This window comes from Tenrec ecaudatus, chromosome 17 (genome assembly GCF_050624435.1).
Source record: "Tenrec ecaudatus isolate mTenEca1 chromosome 17, mTenEca1.hap1, whole genome shotgun sequence".
Taxonomy (NCBI): domain Eukaryota; kingdom Metazoa; phylum Chordata; class Mammalia; order Afrosoricida; family Tenrecidae; genus Tenrec; species Tenrec ecaudatus.
In genome coordinates this window covers 41,321,160-41,342,551 of record NC_134546.1, presented here as the reverse complement: position 1 = coordinate 41,342,551, position 21,392 = coordinate 41,321,160, and the positions used below count along the sequence as shown (strand labels likewise).

The 21,392-nt window shown below is 47.4% G+C and overlaps 1 protein-coding gene across 1 annotated transcript in view; it reads left to right on the top strand.

The window, feature by feature from the left end:
• Positions 1–21,392, top strand: part of LHCGR (luteinizing hormone/choriogonadotropin receptor) — an 81,538-nt gene that overhangs the window by 52,731 nt on the left and 7,415 nt on the right. The window contains exons 7-9 of the mRNA XM_075535549.1: positions 8,733–8,801; positions 13,348–13,422; positions 16,800–16,985. Coding sequence (XP_075391664.1) covers positions 8,733–8,801; positions 13,348–13,422; positions 16,800–16,985 — 330 coding nt within the window. The remainder of the gene's footprint in view (positions 1–8,732; positions 8,802–13,347; positions 13,423–16,799; positions 16,986–21,392) is intronic.

Sequence of the window (21,392 nt, the reverse complement as noted above, 5' to 3'; positions counted from 1 at the left end):
TGGCTAGCTAGATGCTAGATGGCTGTTTGTTTAACTTTCAAGCCTTTAAGACCCCAGATGCTATATCTTGTAATAGCCGGGCACCATCAACTTTCTTCACCACATTAACTTATGTAGCCATTTTGTCTTCAGTGACCCTGTCGGTAAGGTGAGCATCACAGAATGCCAAGTTATTAGGACAAATTGTTCTTGCATTGAGGGAGGACTTGAGTAGAGGCCCAATGTCCATCTGCTACCTTAATACTTATCCTATAAAAATATGTATATAGACCTATATCCCTATCATTATATAGTAATATATTTACATATGTACATGCTTATGTTTATACCTCTATAATTGTCTTTTGCCTCCTAAATTCTTTCCTCTATTTCCTTTTACTTTCCTCCTGTCCCACTATCATGTTCGACCTTCATTCAGCTTTCTATACTTGCTCTCTCCTACACTGCACTTGATCGAACAGGAGCCCTGCTGGTGTAGTGGTTAAGCTTTGGGCTGAAATCTACATAGTCAGCAATTCAAAGTCACCAGCAACTCTCAGAGAGAAAGACAGGGCTTTCTACTCTCATAAATAGTTACAGTCTCAGAAACTCATGGGGAGTCAACATTGACTCAATGGCAGTGAGTTTGGTTGTTTGGGTTTTTGTTTGGTTGATTTGGTTTTTTGAAAATGAATACAAAACTATTTTCCTGATTGTGTCATTCCCAGCATAATAATTCATGATTAGCTTGGAACCATAATCAATGCCCATCGAAACAGTAAGCAAAAAACCAAATGATATATTACACTGGGCAAATCTTCAAAGGATCACTATATAGTAGGGGTTCTCAACCTTTCTAATGCCGGGACCCTTGAATACAGTTCCTCATGTTGTGGTGACTCCCCAACGATAAAATTATTTTTGTTGCTACTTCATAACTGTAATTTTGCTAATGTTATGAATTGGGTGACCCCTATGAAAGGGTCATTCGACCCCCAAAGGGATTGTGACCCACAGGTTGAGGACCGTTGCTATAAAGTGTTAAGCAAAGACGTTTCCTTGCAAAGTAAGGTTCCCCTGGCCCAAGGCATGGTATTTTCAATCACCTCGTATGCATGTGAAAGCTGGACAATGAAGAAGGAAGCCAAGAGAGTTGATGCCTTTGAATTATGAGGTTGTTAAAGAGTTTTAAATATACTATGGACTGACAATAGAACAAACAAGTCTGTCTTAGAAGAAGTACAGCCAAAATGCTCCTTAGCAGCGAGGACGGTGATACTTTATTGCACATAAAGTCAGCAGGGACCAGCCCCTAGAGAAGGACATCATGCTTATCTGATTCAAAATGGCCAGTACCAGTTCATTCCAGCTCACTAATGTCTAAGGCATCGATCTTTTACCATTCCATTTCATTTTTGGCGTCTGACTTTCCTAGATCTAAATTCATGCATTCCATGTTCAAGTCATTAGCAGATTTTTGTGGCTGTTGCTAACCTTGAGTCGTGCCCCATCAGCAAATGAAAGTCCCAAAGTCTCCGCTCCCACGGGCTTTCCCCCACTCACATTGCCAGGACCAGCTGCACTCGGAGAAAGCTGCTCCTTCCTCCGTCACGGTTTCACGTTTTGTGCCCTCCAACCCGAGGGGCCCAGGCTCCGGCACTATGTCTGACAAGGTTCTGCTTCCATTCGCTAGGCAGTCAGTTGCAGACAAGGTTCAAGGTTATGCATTAAGGTTTTCAGGGGCTGCTTTGCCCAGAGTGGGCAGCCAATTCCTTCCTTCATGTTGTTCTTAATCTAGAAGCCCCCACTGAAGCCTGTCCACTTGGGGTGACCCCGCTGGCATTTGAATTACCAGTGACACAGCTTCCAGCATCACAGCGACCCATCAGCCACCACAGTGGGACAAACTGACAGGCATTGCAGGGAAATTCTGTAGAGGGCTGAAAATGGGAAATCTGTCCTTCTGTCATAGTCAGAGGGCTGAAGGCCACTTAACTATGGCCAATAGACCAGCTTACCTGCATGATGAAAACGTTTCTAACTGGCCCCAAAACTGGTACTCCCTAGGCTCATCTGGAAGTTCTTTTGTAAACCTGCATATTCCTGGTGCCACGACTACTATATTCAGATTCAGGAGGTCTATGGCTGCATTTTAACAAGAAATCCCGGGTGATACTGATTTGGTAGATGGGGAGAAAACTTTGATAAATACTAAACTCTAAAAAGCCAGACTCCAAAGAAGTTCATGGAAAAGACAGTATGATTCTTCCATCTAAAACAGATTACTTTGAGGAAATTCAATCTCCCAAATGACAGGAGGCTATCCAAGAATAAGATTCCAAGTATAAAATGAAAAATCCAATAATATTGAGCTGCTAAGAGGGAAGGAGATTGCATATAATTAGGCAAAACAATAGACCTAAACCACTGGAGAAACAAATTCATAGAGACACTCTTGTGTGTATAAGAAAGTGCTTTATATACAAGAGCAATTGAATATTGAGAAATCATCCCAGCCCAGTCCAGATCAAGTCCATAAGTCTGGTATTGGCCCATATATCTGATACCAATCTATAAGTTCCTCTTCAGACTTACAAAACATATGCAATGATGTCAAATGCAGGAAGATCGCAGGCTAGTGAATGGAAAGTCCTGTGGATCCAGTGGCAGCGGAAGACTCTGAGCGCTGGCAGGGGTCTCCATGTGGCTCCTCCAGCTCAGGGCCCTAGCATAGTTCTATGTGTCTTGTCAGCTGCAACGTCTCCCAGGAAGTAAGCCCGTGTACCACCTCTAATGAGCTGCTTATCTCCTTCGTGCCTCCAAATGATGTCACCAAGCTCCAACCTGACTGACAGGCTAAACTCCACCCCTTCACTCTTAATCCTCAAATTGACAACATAAAATTATTTTCGTTGCTACTTCATAACTGTAATTTTTCTACTGTTGTGAATCAGGGGATTACTGTGAAAGGGTCGTTCGACCCCCAAAGGGGTCATGACCCACAGGTTGAGAACACCTGATCTAGATGGAGGATATGTTGAGGGATGTGGGAGGGGAACCCTTTTTCTGACAAGGGTCATTTGGATATTTATAACATCATTCAAGGGACATACAAAATTATCCAGCTATATTTGGTTAAACTTATAATTAACAAACCCCTAATGTGATGGCTCAGAGCCCTGATGGTATAGGGGGCTACAGGTTGGGTTGTCAACCACAAGGTCAGCAATTCAAAACCACCAGCCACTCCAAGGGACAAAGACAAGGTTTTCTACTCTCATAAAGAGTTATAGTGTAGGAAACTCACAGGGGCAGCTCTACCCTGTCCTGTAGGGTCACTATGAGTCAGAATTGACTCCATGGCAGTGAGTTTGGTTTGGAATGTGACGGCTGGAACGGCTTTTCTTTGGTGTGGCATGAGATGTGACCTGGTATTGATGGTTTTACGGGCTTTATATAGCCCATCAGCCAAGGTTTCCTACCCCTGCTCTAGAGTCAGAAGAAAGCATGTAATAGCAGGAAAGTCAGGCAAAGTGCCCCTCCCACAAGAGCTCAGGCTTTTTCTCACTCTCTGCCAGGTACTGAAGTTTAGTGTATGAATTAAATATGCCCTTTTTCTCTTTGGACTCAATCTAATAAATAGACTTTGGTGGTGATAGTGGTGGTGGTAGTGGTGTTCGATATTGTCAAATTGGTTCCATGGAGAAAAGAACAAAACGCTGCCCAGTCCTGGCCACCGCCATAATTGTTGTGTTTGCGACCACTGTTTCAGCCACTGTGCCAATCCATATCATCAAGAATATTTCTCTTCTTCACTGATTTTCTCCTGTACCAAGCATGATGTCCTTTTCCAGGGACTGGTCTCTCCTGATAACATGTCTAAAGTACATGAGACAAAGTCTTGGCATCCTCTCTTCTAAGAAGCATTCTGAATGTACTTCGTCCAAAACAACTTTGTTGTTCTCTATATTCAATATTCTCCACCAACACTAGAACTCAAAGTCACCAATCGCTATGAAGTCTTCCCTGTGCTTTGTCCAGCTTTCACATGCACCTGACGTGATTAAAAATAACCATCGCTTGGGTCTGGTGTACTTTAGTCCTCAAAGTGATGTCCTGGCTCATTATCACTTTAAAGAGGTCCTCGGCAGCACATTTCCCAATGCTATCCATCATTTGATTTTTGACTACTTCTTCATGAGCACTGATTATAGACTCAAGTCAAGTCAACTCCTTAGCAACTTCTCTCTTTTCTCCACGATCATGATGTTCTTTATTGGTCTAGATGTGGTGAGTTTTGCCTTCTTTAGATTGAGTTCTAATCCATACTGAAGGCTGTAGACTTTAATTTTCATTAATAAGTGCTTTAAGTCCTCTTCATGATAAGCAAGCCAGGGTGTGTCATCTACATGTCAAAGGGAAGCTTTCTACCTGTCATAGTAATCTTTCTTGCAATCTGGATGTCCAGGTCTTCACACAGTCTAGTTTCTTGGATTATCCACTCAGCATATAGATTGAATTAGTATGATGAAAAGATACAGCCCTGACACACATCTTTCCTGATTTTGGACCAGTAAGTATCCCCTTGGTGCTGCAGGAGCCCAATGAAGTATTCTGGAATTCTCATTCTTCCCAATGTTGTCCAAAGTTTGCTTTGATCCCCTCAGTTGAATGTGTTTGCATAGTCAAGTAAACACAAGTAAACATTTTCCTGGTATTCTCTGTTTGCAACCAAGATGCATTCCTTATTCCACGTCCTCTTTTGGGTACAATTTATATTTGGGGCCACTCCCTGTCTGCAGCTCCCTACACTGCTACAACCATTTCTTAATTATCTTTTTTTAACAATTTATTGGGGCTCATACAATTCTTATCACAGTTCATACATATACATACATCAATTGTATAAAGCACATCTGTACAGTCTTTGCCCTAATCATTTTTTCTCCTCTTTTCTTTTTTTACATTTTATTAGGGACTCATACAACTCTTATGACCATCCATACATATACATACATCAATTGTATAAAGCACATCCATACATTCCCTGCCCCAATCATTCTCAAGGCATTTGCTCTCCACTTAAGCCCCTTGCATCAGGTCCTCTTTTTTTTTCCCCTCCCTCCCCTTTTCCCCCTCCCTCATGTGCCCTTGGTAATTTATACATCGTTATTTTGTCATATCTTGCCCTATCCGGAGTCTCCCTTCCCCCCTTCTCTGCTGTCCCTCTCCCAGGGAAGAGGTCACATGTGGATCCTTGTAATCAGTTCCCCCTTTAGTGTCTTAATTATCTTTAGTACAATTGTGCTTGCGTGTGATATTGTACAAGAATTTATGCATTATGTGAGTCACCTTTCCTTAGAATGGGCACAGATATTTATCTCTCCAATCAGTGGACCAAGTAGCTGTGTTCCAACTTTCTTTGCACCGATGAGCAAGTACTTCTGGCCCAGCATCGGTTTGTTAGAACATTTCCTGTGGGATTTTGTCATTTCCTAGAACCTTGTTTTTCCCTAATGTATTTAGTGCCACTTGGACTTCTTCCTTCCATGTCGTTGATCAGTTCTTGATCATGTTCTACCTCTTGGAAGAGTTGAATGTCAACCAATTCTTTTGGGTACCATGACTCCGTCTCTTGAAGCTTCCTACATCTTTCACTATTTTGCCCTCAGAGCCCTTCAGGGTTGATTCTCTCAGATGTGCAGTTGGTTGACTGAAGGTGACTTCCCACATACCACACACACAAGGTAAAATTTAGTGCTCATTTTCCTTAGCAACATCTAGGGAAACTTAAGGGAGCCCAGCTGCCATTAGTAGGACTGCTGACCACAAGGTCAGCCATTTGAAAGCACCAGCCAGCTCCTCCGTAGAAAGACAAGACTTTCTTGCACTAACTAACTTTGTTGTTATTGGTGGAGGAAAACTGCTAGCAAGAGGCATCTGCAGCCGAGCCAAAACCAACCCCACTGCCATCAAGTCCATTCTGACTCAAAGTGATCCTCTGGGACCGGGTAGCACTGCCCTGTGGGTTTCTAGCACTGTCATTTTTTACAAAAGCAGAAAGCCTCGTCTTTCTCTGGTGGAGCAGCTGGCTGGCTCGAAGTGTTGGCCTTATGATTAACAGCCCAAAGCCTGGGACTGAGAACTACTTCCCAAGTCACATCCCCAGTCCGTCCCTAGCCTTGGCATGCAGCTGCCAGCAACCCAGCATGGGAAGGCTGGGGTCTTCCCAGATACAAGGAACTTAAGCTTCTGTTACACCACCACCCTTTCTTACTTGGGACTTCCATAATTGCACCTGAAAAATTCATACAAATACTTTCATTTAGGTCAATAATGTTTATACTTGTTTGGCTATGACACATAGAGTGAAATTGGTCTACTCATTGAAGATGTATTTATTGTAATCCTCCTAGGTGCTAGACACTGTCATGCCTATAGGGGATTCATCTGTGAACAAAATGGTGCGAAATCCTTGCTCCCAAGAAGCTTACATTCTGCTGAAAGGATTAGGTCACAAACGAGTGAAATCTCATCTGGACAGTTCCTAGGTTACAAAGGAGATCTGTTCCTAGGTGTGTCCTTAAGTGGAAGTTGTAGGTCAATTGGATAGGGTTTATCCTTGCTCCAATATAGCAAAGATTCCTGTAGTGTAGGGGCTAATCACGCCCTAGTAATGCGCAGGAACTCACCGACTTTCCCATGGGAGAAAGATGTGGCACTCTGCTTCTGTAAGGATTGGCCCCTTGGAATCTGATGAGCAGTTAACTCAGTTCACTCTAAGTGGAAATCAAACTGGTGACAGTGGATGGTCAGTGCAATAAATGACTCAACGCCTTGTCAATGATTTCAAAGCTGCCCGTGCAGCAGGGCAAGGTGAGGGTGATGGAAAATCTGTTGTGAGTGGGGGTGTTGGTTCAGCCCTTTCAAAGTCAGGGCAAATGGACTTAGCATTAAATGGTAAGTACTGGTTGTCCAAGGAGCTCGGGTAGCACTGTCGGGTAAGTGTTGGACTATCAACAGCAAGGTCTGAGGTTCAAGCCCACCAGCCACTCTGCAGGAGAGAGAAGAGCCTGTCTGTTTCCATAGAGATTTATAGTAATGGCAGTGGTGGGAGTAATAGTGGCTGTCCTATAGGCTGAAAGATGAGGACTAGCTGTTGCCTGTGGGCCTCAGATAGTGGTAAAGCAACGATGGAAAAACAAGTCTCGGGAGGTGCGCAGGGAGGGAAGGCTGGAGGGAAGATCAGGTAGGGCCACAGTCAGATGACCCTGAGGCACAGCCAGCAGGAGGAGGCTGGGGAGGCCACATGGCAATCCGAGGAAGGAAAATGAAAACAGCCAGAATAGCCGATGTGCTGGAAATGGCCCGAGACCTCGTGTGTTCTGGTTCTGTTTCTGCCCCATCAGCCTAGGTGGTCACTCTCCTCTCTGGGCCTGTTCCCTCCCATTTAAAATGAAGGGACAGAGAGGGCCTTGAGCCTCTCCTAGAACCTTGTGGCTCTGGTTTCCCTGAGTGCCTGTGTTCTATGGAGTCTCGCAGGTCTTATCCAGGGCAGACGTATACAAACACACATATACATAATGCATGTGTGCATGTGTAACACATAAAAAGGAATAGAACACAATTTCATAATTCACTATCTTAACTACATACGGAGCACTCTAATGCCTTCTATTAATTGTTGTGTTCTAGTTCGTTTTTTTTAAATGTACCTGCACCTACTCAAGTGATTTCACTAACCACTAATAGGTCTTAAGGAGCATTTTATACATACTGAAATTGTCTTGGTTGTGGAGCCAAACTAAACATCAGCAAAAACCCCATCCTCATCCAAGAGAGAGAAAGGCTGACTCAGCACTGGCCCCATCTGCTGCCACCAGCTTTGCAGCAGGCTCTGTGCCCATGGCCCATGGACGCCCGAGGCGCGGACATGAGACTAACGTGTCAGGCAGACAGCTCTGGCCTCAAAGTCCAGCTCTGCCCCTGAACTCCTTTTTCTGTAACTGTTAATATTATCTGTGCTTTTTAATGTTCTAAACAAATGTTTATTATAAAACAATTATCGGTTCACAGAATTATTACAAAGATCACCAGCATTCCCATTTACCCGGTTGCCTCTGTCAGAGTCTTAGATGAAACAGGCCATCTGTCCTGATGAAGGAACAAATACCAATACTCTCTTATTCAGTACGGGCTGTACATTATTCAGGTCTCTTCCCTCCTTCCCCAATGTCCTTTCTGAGTCCCGGGGTCCCATCCAGACTGCCACAATCCATTTCATAATCATGCGTCCTTAGGGTTGTGGCAGCTTCTCGGAATTCCTTGGTTTCTGCTGACCTTGGCAGTGTTGAGGGTTGCCGGCCAGTATTTTGTAAAATGTCTCTCAGTTGGGAAATGTGGACGACTTCTTCCTGATTAGACTGGAGCAAACTGCATAACCAGCTAGCACTTGGGTTTCTGATCAATGTGGTAATGGACACGGCGATGAGGATTAAATCATCACACGCACCAGGAATGGCCGATCAAGCACTTGCACTTAACAAATTGGCAGGGAGTGGGGAGGCAAGACAGGGTTGGAGGTGGAGATAAGAGCTTCATCTCCCACCCCCTAAGATGAGAGACAGTCATAGATACTGTGGAAGCCAGTCATTATTTTAGCAATAAACTCATCAGGCGGGAGAACATCTGCGGCCAAACTATGCTGCATCCCTCTCCTTCCCGCTCCTGAGCCCCCTCTCTCCCTCCTTCAGCAAACTATATGGAAATGGATTTGAAGAAATACAAAGCCATGCGTTCAATGGGACGACGCTGATTTCACTGTAAGTATGTGCTTATTTCCCCAGCTCATGAATAAAAATGAAACATTACTCTGGCTACCAGATCACATTCCATCTTCAGCAACTAACTCACGGCAAAAATAAACTTTCAAGTGGCTAGTCCCTGATGCTTCGCACGTGTTACTAAGCAACTGACTGGCTGCAAACCCCAGAGCAGCCTGGTTCCAAAGACAGACGCAGCCTCGATACATTGAAGTTGACAGTTTGCTGAAATATTCAACACCCTCCTGCATGCTGCCTCCATTTCCCAGCCTCCCTCTCCAGTCCCTGACTCAGGTGGATGGTGTGGTAGAGACAGCCCACTATCAGAAAAGGCATGCTTCCCCCTGGCCCGACAGCAGAGTCGTCACATAGCACCATGGACCAGCCTCATCAGCGCCAACAGTTCCACTCAGAGAACCCCCATCTCTGTACTGGGTGGACTTTGGGGAGCCTCCAGTTCATTTTTCACAGGGGATGGAAGCTCCCCATGTCAGCAGTGTTTTACTCTCTCACTCACTGTCATCGAGTCGATTCCAACTCATAGCAAAGATCTAAGGCAGAGTCCAGCTGCCCTGTAGGGTTTCCAAGCTGAGTGTGGCCCAGCAATGGAAGCAGACCTCCACGTCTGTCTCCTGTGGAGCAGCTGGGGGGTTCGAACTGGCGGCCTTTTGGTTAGCACCTGAGTGCTTAAACACTGCACCACCAGGGCTCCTTTCAGGGAGGCCCTGGTATGGGGTTTGTATTCTGTTCTAAGGGCAGGAAATACGTAGCGTTCAAACTCATGGAGCAAAAGTTCAGCACAACATCTACATCCATCTCCGTCTCAAACACCTCCCTGAGATATGCCCCTGGGCAGAATAATGGCATGGAAGATGGCCAGTGCGGTTCTCAAACACCCTGCTTCCTCAAGCAGGCCAGGAAACAGAGACTTCGGCTGTCCCCAGAGACCTCCACGGGTCCGGAAGGCTATCTCTGCCCCTCCCAGAGTGCCCCAGTGCAGAGTGCTCTGGCTGGAGTGTGGGGCTTCTCTCACTGGGCTTCAGAAGGTGGTTCTGCCTGGGCCTCTTCCACCTGGAGGATGGAAATTGTGATCGATGGATTGACTTGACTTTTCTTGGCCAGGGAAATATGATCGATGGATTAGATTTACTTCTTTTATTCTGGCATAGTCATCAGGATATGGAAAGAGCCGATTCTGGTCAAACATGCAGCATGCTCTGTCAGGCAATTTGAACAGTTAATTTGGTCTGGCCATTACTGGGATTATTTGTTCATTGAGCCTAGTTTCAACAATTTGCGACCATAACTGAACACAATTAAAGCAAACCAGGGCAGGAAGAAGACCTGCAGAGGTTAGGGAAGGGGAATTTTCTCTTGATTTAGATTTTCAACAGCAATGGCCCCTGACAACCTCATCTCCTTGAAAATGGCAATGTATTCCCCGGGGTTGGGGCAACGTGGGACCGATGGGACATTCTGATGAAAAGGATGGGGGACACCGCCTAGCCTCAGCATGTGGAAAACAGCCACCCAGGGAGTGAGATGCTGGGCCTCCTGCCGCTCTGAGATGGCAGGTGGGATGTGCAGTCAAGCGGGAAGACAGTGAAGAAGATGTAAAGTGATGAGAGGAGGCCAGATAATAACCAGGCATCTTGAGCGGGGAGGGGGGCTCTGGGTTGGCTGCTTTGTTTTTCCATGTCCCTGAGGTGCCCCTGGTGGCTACACAGTGGTTACACATTGGGCTGCTGGGTCAGTCTGGGTAGACTACAGAAACAAATTCATAGAGACTCATATGTGTATAAGAAAGAGCCTTATATACAAGAGAAATTGACTATTGAGAAACTATCCCAGTCCAGACCAGACCAAGTCCAGAAGTCTGATATTAGCCCATATGTCCAATACCAGTCTATAAATTCCTCTTCAGACTCATGCAACACATGCAATGATGCCGAATGCAGGAAGATCACAGGCCAGTGGGTGGAAAGTCTTGTGGATCCAAAGGTACTGGCAGCAGTCTCCACATGGTTCCTTCAGCTCCTGGGCTCTAGTGTAGCCCCGTGTGTCTTCTCAATAGGAATGTCTCACAGGGAGTGCGTCAGTATCCTACTCCAACAAGCTATTTATCTCCTTAGCGCCTTCAAATGAGGTCATCAAGCCGTGACCTGATTGGCAGGCTAAACCCCACCCCTTCACTCTTAAGTCTCAAATTGACAACAGATTATGTAGCAACCACAACTGCTCACCGCAAAGTCAGCAATTTGAAACCACCAGCAGGGCGACAGGAGAAAGATGAGGCTTTCTACTCCCATAAAGTGTTACAGTCACCAACACTCACAGGTGTACCCTATCCTGTAGTGTCGCCATGAGTCAGCGTCCACTCGATGGCAGTGAGTTTGGGTTTGCTGATGCAGAAGAACCAGGTCCCCATGCTTGAAATCCTCACACCAGCAATGGATGTGCTTGCTCTCCAGGGTTTTCCAGACTGCTCCTTGAGATCATAACCCTTCTATTGTAGGAAGAAAGTGCCCCAAGGAAGGCTGGCGGCCTGAGCTCAAGGACTCCTCTCCTAGCTCGCTGGTCCACCTAGAGTAAGGCCTGGGCTTGCAGAGAGCTCTCCCTGAGGGAGCAGGCTGCCCTGCAGCACAAGGGTGAGCTGGACAAAGAGAGAGGCTAAGGTGGTACGGCTGTCACTGCCCCTGGCTTCTCGAGCGGTCTGGAGAGCAGCGGCCCTCCACCCTTGTTCCCACAGCACACTCACCTGGTGGTGAGCATGTACACAAGACGGAAAGCCGGATACCCAGAATCCCAGGCACTTGCCTGATCAGCTATGCATATGCTTGCCCGCTGAGATATGCATATTGAAAAGCAAGAGCATGCTAGCAATATTATGAAAGGGATAACTTTGAGGAGGCCCCGTTTATTTTCTTTGTAAATGTTTACATACTCCCACATACTATTATTTTAAAATAACTCTAGAAGCCATAGGAGGCAAAGATGACTGAAAGACACAACTACAGAGCAGGAAGCCCCTTTACCCTCCAATGTTGGCCTTGGCCACGTGGAGGAGGAGCTCATTCTTGGCTTCTCAGTCTCTGCCCCACCTGCTTGACCTTTCCTGGTCTTGAGCTCCTGACCACTCAGTGGCCTCACACATGGGTGTTGTGGGGAAAAAGTCAAGACCTGATTCCAAAAACCAAGAGCCAACTTTCTTTTGCCTACTGGTATTTGATCGGAAGTCATGGCTTTATACCAATTTCCCTGGGCTCCAAGCCTGGCCTGGTGCATACTTCTGTGTTTGCAGCTCTGACTGCCCTTTAGAGCCATCTGTTGGCCCATTAAATCCGGTTCAGTGAGACCCGGGCATCTGGTCTTTTTGAGGCTCCTCGGGTGGTCCTAGTGTACAGCCAGGCCTGAGGACCACTGGTGTATGTGAGTGAGCACCCAGGAAACCAGAAGCCAACCACACGGGTCACCATTTCAGGAAGTGTAAGAGCCCTAGTGGCGCCACGCTTCTAGCACCTGGCCACTAAGTAGAGGGTCGTGATTCCAACCCTCCAACTGTTCCTTGGGAGATGGATGAGGCACTCTGCCTCCAGAAAGATTTGCAGGCTCGGAAATCCCACGGGGCAGTTCACTCTGTCCTATAGGGTCACATAGAGTCCGAATCAACTAGAAGGTGGTGAGTTTCGTTTGTTGGGTTTGTTTGTTTGTTTTTCTTTTGTGTGTGTGGTTTTAAGAGCAGTTAGTCTCCTGGTAGAAAATAGTGACATTTTGTAAGGAGGACTGACCTTCACATGGCAGGGACCTCTGTCCGTTTCAAGGAGACTCAGATAAGAGCTGTGGAGTCAAGTGGGGCTGCCAGGTGCAAGTGCACAGGCTAACACTCAGGTCAACCTCCCACCTCCCTGGGGGCCCATTCACAAGGTCACCATGTGAGTGGTGTCCCCTTGGGTGGGGTAGCCCGATGGTCATGGGGTGAGGCAAGATAAATAACCTTGAAACCCAGCTTTAAAGTCAGCGCAGGTCTCAGGAAAGGGGAAAGCAAAGGCTATTCAATGTCGAGGGAAAGAGGTCAGGGGCCAAATACATCCCTCTAACGGTCACTCACCATTGCCTCACCAGGTGGGCAGTGGAGTCATCTGAGCTCAGACAGGGTCAACAGGGCTGCCACTGGCCAGGGCAGGGATCACGCTTTCCGTTCTCATTGAGATGGTGGGGTGGGAAGCAGTTTCCTTTGTGAGAAGAAACACGGGGACTTCAACTGATGGCAAACCCTGAATGGATCTAGGGGAGGAAGGTAAAGACATCAAACGGTAGGTCCCGGGACCCCCACCAACAGAGAGGTGGAAATTGCAGAGGAAAAGGGATGCTGGGCTGACTAGTCATTGCTCAGCTTCGTTCCACTTTCCCAGACTCACGCACCCCCCTTTCCTCTTCTAGCCCTGCACCCCCGGCAAGTTGACCCAACGCGTGTGTGCGGGCAGAGCGTGGATGCTTTGCGCTAGTACAGGTGGGAACCCACTAAGGAACCTGTCCTTCTCCGCAGGGAGCTCAAGGAAAATGTCCACCTGGCCAAGATGCACAGCGCAGCCTTCCGGGGAGCCACGGGGCCCAACATCTTGTGAGTAGAGCAGCGAAAGTGCTGCTTCATGACACCCGCCACCCCTCACGGAGCCCAAGGCCAGCGAGCGGACTGGCCACTGGCCTTTGGCTGAACGGGGCTTTCTGGAATTGCGAGAGGACAGCCAAGTCCCTCAGTTCATGGGAACTTCGTGGTAAAGTAGGGGAGTCATGAAAAGGAGGAAGGTGCTCGCTGAGATGGCTTGACCTGGGGCTGCCACAGGGGCCTCAACCAGAGAAGCGGTTGTGAGGCTGTCACAGGGCTGTGCAGTGTTTCCTTCTGTTGTGCATAGAGTCGCTGTGGGTCCCCACTCGATGACACCCAATACCAACAGTGCGGCGACACTTGAGAGAACTGGGGGCGGGGTGGGGGTGGACAGAACACAGGAACCCGAGCCTTCGGACTAAGCAGCTGCAGTGGGACTTCAGGGCCAGACACTTGGCTCTAACCTGGTGGCTGCATCACCCGCTCTGCAGAGGCACCTGGCACCGCATCGTGGTCACTCCACTCACGGCGCCTGAGCACAGCCTCTTGCTGGAAAGACGGTGAAGAGCCGAAGTCCTAAGTCCTATCCTTAAAGAGCTTGCAGCCTGGCAGGGGAGGCAACAGAAAAAGCAGTCAGCTGCTGGGTCACTTTGAAATGAGAAGCATATGGAAAGACGGTGAACAGGATAGCCCAGTTCACTTGCTCATGCTTGTCATCAGTGGTTCACCCATTCAACACATATTTTCGAGGCTGGCACGCTGTGCCAGGCACTGTTTTAGACATCCCAGAAACCACAGAGCCTAGGAAAAGACAGACAGCTCTGACTTCATGGAACCAGGGAGGACAGGCGAGGATCACATGAGGAAGTCGACTACATGGTGGTGGGCATTGTGAAAGCTGGCTGAGGGCAGAGGAGTAGAGTGGGGTTAACATGCTAACAAAAATGGTATGGGAAGACTGTCCTGGAAAAGTGTCATCTGAGCAGAAACCTGAAATAAGTGAGAGAGCAAGGTGTATATCTCAGGAAGGCCTTTCCAGGTGGAGGGGATGGGGTGGGTAGCAAAAGCAAAGGCCCTGTGGCAAGAACTTGCCTTGTGTCTTAGAAGAGCAGTCGTGAGACCAGAAGCATGGGGAGTGAGCAAAGAGGAGCGTCACAGAACACCAGGACAGAAGTGGCAGAGAGCCGGGACCTGTGGGACCGTAAGGGCATCTCTAAGGATTTGGAAAAGGGAGGCTTAAGGCCTTTGAGAAAAGGAAGGCTGTGAACGGACCCAGTTCTTGCTCCTCCAGCTCGTGCTCTGACCACTTCCTACCTCCCACCTCTGTCACCCCTCACTCTACCTCCCATCTAACTCTGGACTCTGTGGATGCCCTGCCAATCCCCAGCTCTGTGTACTTCCTAAGCCCCTCCACCACCACCTCCTAAGTCTACTTCCTAGCTCCCACCACCATCAATGCTTGAGTTCATCTACTTTCTAGTTTCTGTTGCTATCGACTCCGGACTCTCTCAATCCCTGCCATCACAACCCCTGATGCTTCAACTCCCAACCCCTGCTACTAGTACCCCCAATCCTGCCTTCTGCCACTGTCAATCCTAGCTCTCTATGCTCCACTCAGCTCCATGACTTAAGCTGGCTGGGGCTTCCACTACCTTGTGGCTCTAGCCACTGTGTGTCTGCTGTCTTTCAGCTTCTCACTGTACATCCTGATGCCCCTCTATATGTCTCACCATCAGAGGGCACCTGACTCAGAATCAGAGAGCTGACAGCCAGCTGGCCACCTGTCAAGGCCACCAAGCAGCCAGAGAGAGCTGCCTTTGAGTCGGGCATGGGACACAACTGACACGATGCATGGCAATCTTGGCTTAAAGAGCAGCCAGGTCAGCCTGCTTAGAAATCACACTGGGCACTGCATGCCCTTGTACTTGTCCAGAATTCTGGGGCCAAGACCCACTTCCCAAGCAGCTGTTTGCACTATACCCCTAGGATTTGAATGGTCTCTAAAAAATCATTATTTACATCCAGCCCCTAAAAATATTTCCCTTGCTGACATGTTTTCGGTTGCAGTCACAAGGATGCAAAAGCAGAAGTCTGTGGCCCCAGAGGTGGACACGCTGAAGCAAATTCTCCTACCTTGATTCTTCCCAAGGGCCCCCATAGGTCCTCCCCCTGTGTGGCCAAGTTCCTCTGTCCACCAGTCACTGACTGCCCCTTCCCATGTGCAGGGCACTAATGGCTGAGGGGCACTGTGCTGCTGGGACAGTTTCATAGGGCACCAACAGCAGCCACTAGAAGATGGGCGGAATTTTTAAATTTCCAATCAACTCTTCCTCCTGACACTAAACTTGCTTGGATTTTTCTTCGCCCTGGGCTCTCAAGTCTTGTTAACTGAAGCATTCAGGGCTTTGTTCACAAAGCCTGAATTTTCCACCCCAGCTCTGCCGGCATGGCCCTGTCTTTGCCTGCTTTGGAAACATGGCACCCGTTTACCTTTAGAGAATGAGCATTCTGCTGCCCTGGTACCAAACAAAGAGCGCACACACCAGAAAAGCATGCCTTTGAGTCGATTTGGATTCATAGTGAATCTACTGAACAAGGTAGAATTGTTCCTGTAGGTTTCTGAGACTGTAAATCCTTTGAGAATAGAAAGCCTCATTTCTCCCCTGCAGAGGGACTGCTGGTTTTGAACTGCTAACTACTATGCCACCAGGCTCCTCCATGGCCCTTAAAAAGAAGCCCAGCCTGTGCTTCCTACAATCCGCCCTTCTGGGCTTGCTCAAAGACCAAGGCATCTGATGCCTCTATATCTCCTCCTGGGGTAGGATATGTCAAGGTTAATGTCACTTGTGCCTGCTGTATTCTAGAGCAGGTCCTTTTAGGGGGAGGGGGTTTGTTTTATTTTGTTTTATTTTAACCATTTACAGAGAAAATTGGTTTTCCATTCCACAATTCATACTCATTTTGTTTGGTTTATTACAGTGATTCAGCAGATAGAGTTTTTCAATTCTGCTGACAGGGAGGAGAGAGAAAGACAGAGAATAAAAGAAAGAGGGAGGAAGTGCTAACAGATGGATGGATGGATGGATGGATGGATGGATGGATGGATGGATGGATGGATGGATGGCAGGGACCAGGAGTCACACTCAACCTTGCAAAAGACAATAGGTGCAAATGAGGGAAAAAAAGAAAAACAGTGTCGCGTCTTTGCATTGAAATCTCTCTGTCAATGCATCAAAGGGCGAACGGAGGAGACAAACAAGATGGAGCCAAGGGGAGGGATCCCTCCAGAAGAGGACTGACCCTGTCACTGTGCAGTGTGGGGAGGTATCACTCTGGAAATCCATCATATAGGTAAATAAGTGGAAAAGCCTTTCTCCTCTTTTTTTGTTCAGGGATATTTCTGCTACCAAACTGCAGGCCTTGCCTAGCTATGGGCTGGAGTCCATTCAGACGTTAATCGCCATGTCATCCTATTCTCTAAAAACACTGCCATCGAGAGAAAAATTTACCAGCCTCCAGGATGCCACGCTGACTTACCCCAGCCACTGCTGTGCTTTCAGGGACTGGCCAGCCAAAGTGTAAGTCAAGAGCAAAAGGTACAATCTGCTCAGCTGTGTCAATACCCCAGAGTTCAAAATAGTCAATGGGTGAGGGTTCCCTGCCCCTTCAGTCCCTGCCTTCCAGGCCCACTCTGTCACCAGGGGGAAGCTTTCAGATGGACAAGAAGAAAATGAGCAGTCAGCTCCCTCAGGGAAACTGCTGCCAAAGAGTCCAGTCCCCCGGCAGCCAGAAGGCCTCTGAGCCAAGTCTGGGCTAATTGAATGATAGCCTGCCTTAGCGACTGCACAATGGAGTGTGAACCTGGCACTGCAAAACTCAATCAGCTTTCATCCTGATCTGAGAGCCCCATTTCTAAACAAGCAGGGGGAGGCTCGCCAGAGTAAAGTGTACCCAATGTCTCCATCTTTCGTGTGTTTCTTTGTTGGCTTGCTTGTTTTCTCAGATGGAGGAGTGGGTAGCGCTTTGGGGTAGGCTATTTTGGGGGGAGGGGCGGAAGTTAACCAAGATGCACAGTAAGAAATGCTTTTTTAAATTTTACACTGCAACCCAGTACATGGCACATAGTTAACTGAAATATAATAAGGCAATACTTAACTTTTTGTGTGGATGTTGTCTCATCTAGTTTACCTATTCTGTTCCATTGTTCTATTGCCAGCCTTGATCAGTTCTAGTGCTTTCGTGACCCATTAGTGGTGGTGGCGTGGTGGGCTGAGAATTGCCACGTCAGCAGTTCAAAACCAGTTTCCATAGAGAACGAAGATGGGGCTTTCTACCCCAGAAAACACTTCATCCAAGAAACCCACAGGGGTGGTTCTGTTCTACCCTGTAGGATTACTGTGAGTTGGAAGTGACCCGATGGTAATGAGTTTGGTTGGTTTTTGTTTTAGCTTATTCAACCTAAGAAGATCCCCCCAAAAATCTCATTGCTCCAGGAGATTCTGACCCATAGAACTCATAGAGCAGGGTAGAACTGTCCCTTTGGGCTCCTGAGACTGCAGGTCTTCACAGCGCTAGAAAGCATTGTCTGTATCCTAAGGAGCGATGGCCATACTGCTAACCTTGTGGCTCACAGCCCAGTGTGTAACCCTGGGCTCCTGAGTCTAAGGATTTACCGGCTATCGTTTGGATAAGGTGCTGAGAGGGGGACTGGGATGCTGCTGCTTTTGTTTGGAGTCAAGCTAACGATAAGGAATCACCTACTATGTGCCTTGCAAAGAGCTTTAGTGGTAGCTAAAAAGATAAAGCACTCACTGTCCTCAGAAAGCAGGCATCCTGGTTGCATAGTGGACTGCTAACCACAAGGTCAGCAGTTTGAAAGAACCAGCTCCTCCTCAGGAGAAAAATGAGGCTTTCTATTCCTGTAAACCAATATATCGTATATACTCAAATACAAGCCGACCTGAGTATAAGCCGAGGTACCTAATTATTACCTGGGAAACCAGAAAAACTGATTGACTCGAGTATACACCTATGGTGGGAAATGCAGGGTGTGAATTAACACAGAGACCAGAGGGGAGAGACGGAGCGCAGCCACAGACACATCCTTACCATTGGAGCCATCCACATCATAGAACGGTTCTGATTGGTTAGATGTGAGTAAACAAATATTCAAAGTCCTGCAGTATCAGCGGGGCTTTGAATGAACAGCGGAGGAACGGCAATCACCCGCGAGATGTTACACCTCTCTGGGGTACCACTGACCCATGTATAAGCCGAACCCAAGTTTTTCAGCTGAAAAACTCGGCTTATACATGAGTATATACGGTAATCACAGAAACCCACAAGGGCAGGTCTACCCTGTCCTATATGGTCTCTGTGAGTCAAAATCAACTCAGTGGCAGCAAGTTTGGTTTGGGATTGATGCTCAGAGAGCCATGTGCAATTGGACCTAAAACTGAGCCTCCAAGATTATTTGATGGCTAGGTTCCCAGCACTGTGTGGAAGCCAGAAGATGCAAAGATGAGTCAGGGTTTATCCCAACCCTTCTGGAGGCCCATCTGTGTGTGGGTACCACACAGGGAAACCACGTCCAATACAACAAATGTTATGATAGAGCTGAGAACAAGCGTGGGGAGCAGGGAGGCAGAGCCCCTCTGTCGTATCAGAGTTTATGGAAGGCTTCCCGGCGAGGTGGCTTCTGCTGAACCTGGAAGAACAGGTTGGCTAGACAGTGAGGCAAAAGCATGCTGGCCCGTGTGGAGGCAGAGCGGAGGAAGTGGTAGGAAGAAATGGTTCTTGAACGAGCATAAGAATGCTTCTGGGTAATGCAGGAAGATGAGCCAGGGAAGAAAACCAGGGGAAGTGGGCTAAGGGGGACAGGGAGTGGCTCCAAGTGCCAGGCCCAGGAGCTGAGACGATAGGGAAGCCACTGAAGAATTTACAGCAAGGTGACTCAGATACACTTTTATTAACTATCACTCTGGCCACAGAGTGGATGGGAGTTGGGGCCCAATGTTGGAGGTGAGCAAGTTGGTGAGAGCCCAATGAGAAGAGTGAGACCGAGGCTGGTTTATTTATAATCATGCGGATTCTATATGCATCTCTTTTCTTTTTTCTTATTATTTCCCCCTTTATTTGTAGACTAGAACACATACAAAGAGAAGCAGCCTGCATGTGGTTGCACGGGCCCTGGCATCAAAACAGGGACCATTTACCAGGAAATACCACCACCACCACCCATGGTCCTTTATCGTATTTCTTTTCTCTTTATTCCCAAAGTTTCATTAATTATAAAATATAATTTGCATGTCATATAATTCAGTGATCATCATTTCCCCCCCAACCTCCCTGCCATGCCCCCAAGAAACCATTAATCCAGTTACTGTCTCTCTAGAGTCACCTCTCCTGGACTTCATGGAGAGAAAAACACATTTAAACTAGCAATAAAAGCACATGAAAACCTCAACCGAAAAGAAAGCAGAACATACTGAAAACTGGAACAAATTTAAATGGATCATAAGGGAGAACAAATGATAGGGTGCTAAATGTTACCCTAACTTCATCACCAACAACCCCCTTTCCAGTGCACTCTGCATGACAGCAAGGGCTACTCACATCCCTGGTCCACGGTCCAAGGGGTTCACTGGGAGCTTAATCTGTGCTAGTCTGGGTTGACAAGAGAAACATATTCATAGACAGTCATATGTGTATAAGAAAGAGCTTTATACACAAAAGCAATTGTATATTGAGAAATTAGGCCAGCCCAGTCCAGATCAAGTCCATAAATCCCATATTAGCGCATATGTCCAATACCAATGTATAAATTCCTCTTCAGACTCATGCAATACATGTAATGACATTGATGAATGCAGGAAGATCACAGGCCAGTGGGTGGAAGGTCTTGTGGATCCAGTGGCAGTGGAAGCACAACGTTGGCAGGAGTTTCCACGTGGCTCCTGCAGCGCCAGGGTTCTAGCGTAGCTCCGTGTGTCTTGTCAACAGAAATGCTCTCAGGGAATGAGGCCATGCCCCGCCTCCAGCAAGCTATTTATCACTGTAGTGCCACCAAATGAGGTCAACCTGATTGACAGGCTAGATGCCACACCTTCACTTTTAATCATCTCAAACTGACACCAGATTATTTAACTACCACATAACCCATGTGTATTTCCCCTTCACTTTTGTTTCTTTTAAGAGAAACAACTTATAAGTGGGTCAAAAGGGAGATCAAATGATATTACGTTTTAGCCTGACTACATCTGCTATCATCAGCTTCTCTCTGTCTGATAAAAGGATTATTCACATCCCTCAACTATGATCAGATGGATGCCTTTGTTTTCACACACTGTCCAGGACAGAGTGCACCTCAGCTTCTCGTGCCAGTGGACAGAAGGGACTACTTCTGATATGGGGGTGGGGGGAGAGGAGTGGATTCTATTAATTTTGGTCTTGGGTGCCTTGGCTGCTAACAGAAAGGTTGACGGTTCAAACCCACCAGGCAGCTCCATGGGAAACGTGGCAATGAACTCCCCCAAATATTACTGCCTAGAAAACCCCGTGGAACCTTTTTCTCTGTGGTATGGGGCTGCTGTGAGTCAAAATCCACTCGGTTGCATCTACCATCAACACAGTAATGATATGCCAGTCAATATCGGAGCAAGCAGGGACTGTGGTGACATGGGTGTCGTCTTGATTAGGCCTTCACTGGCTCCCCGTGTCCCTAAAACTCAAAACCTTGAGTGCCTATAAAGATAGAGAACCTGAAGCTGGGCCAGTGGGGTGCTTGTGCAAGCTCTGAGTCAGCACCCCTGCCCTGCAGCTGGTGAGCCCAGATAACACACACAGCTGTCTGGGCAGTTGGCCCCAATGGCCTCTTTCGTATCTGCGATTGCCTTTCAGCAAAGACAGAGTGGCCAGAACCTAGGACGGTTATCTGAAGGCCAACCACAGCCACATTTCCTGTGACCTGTAGGACTGATCACATA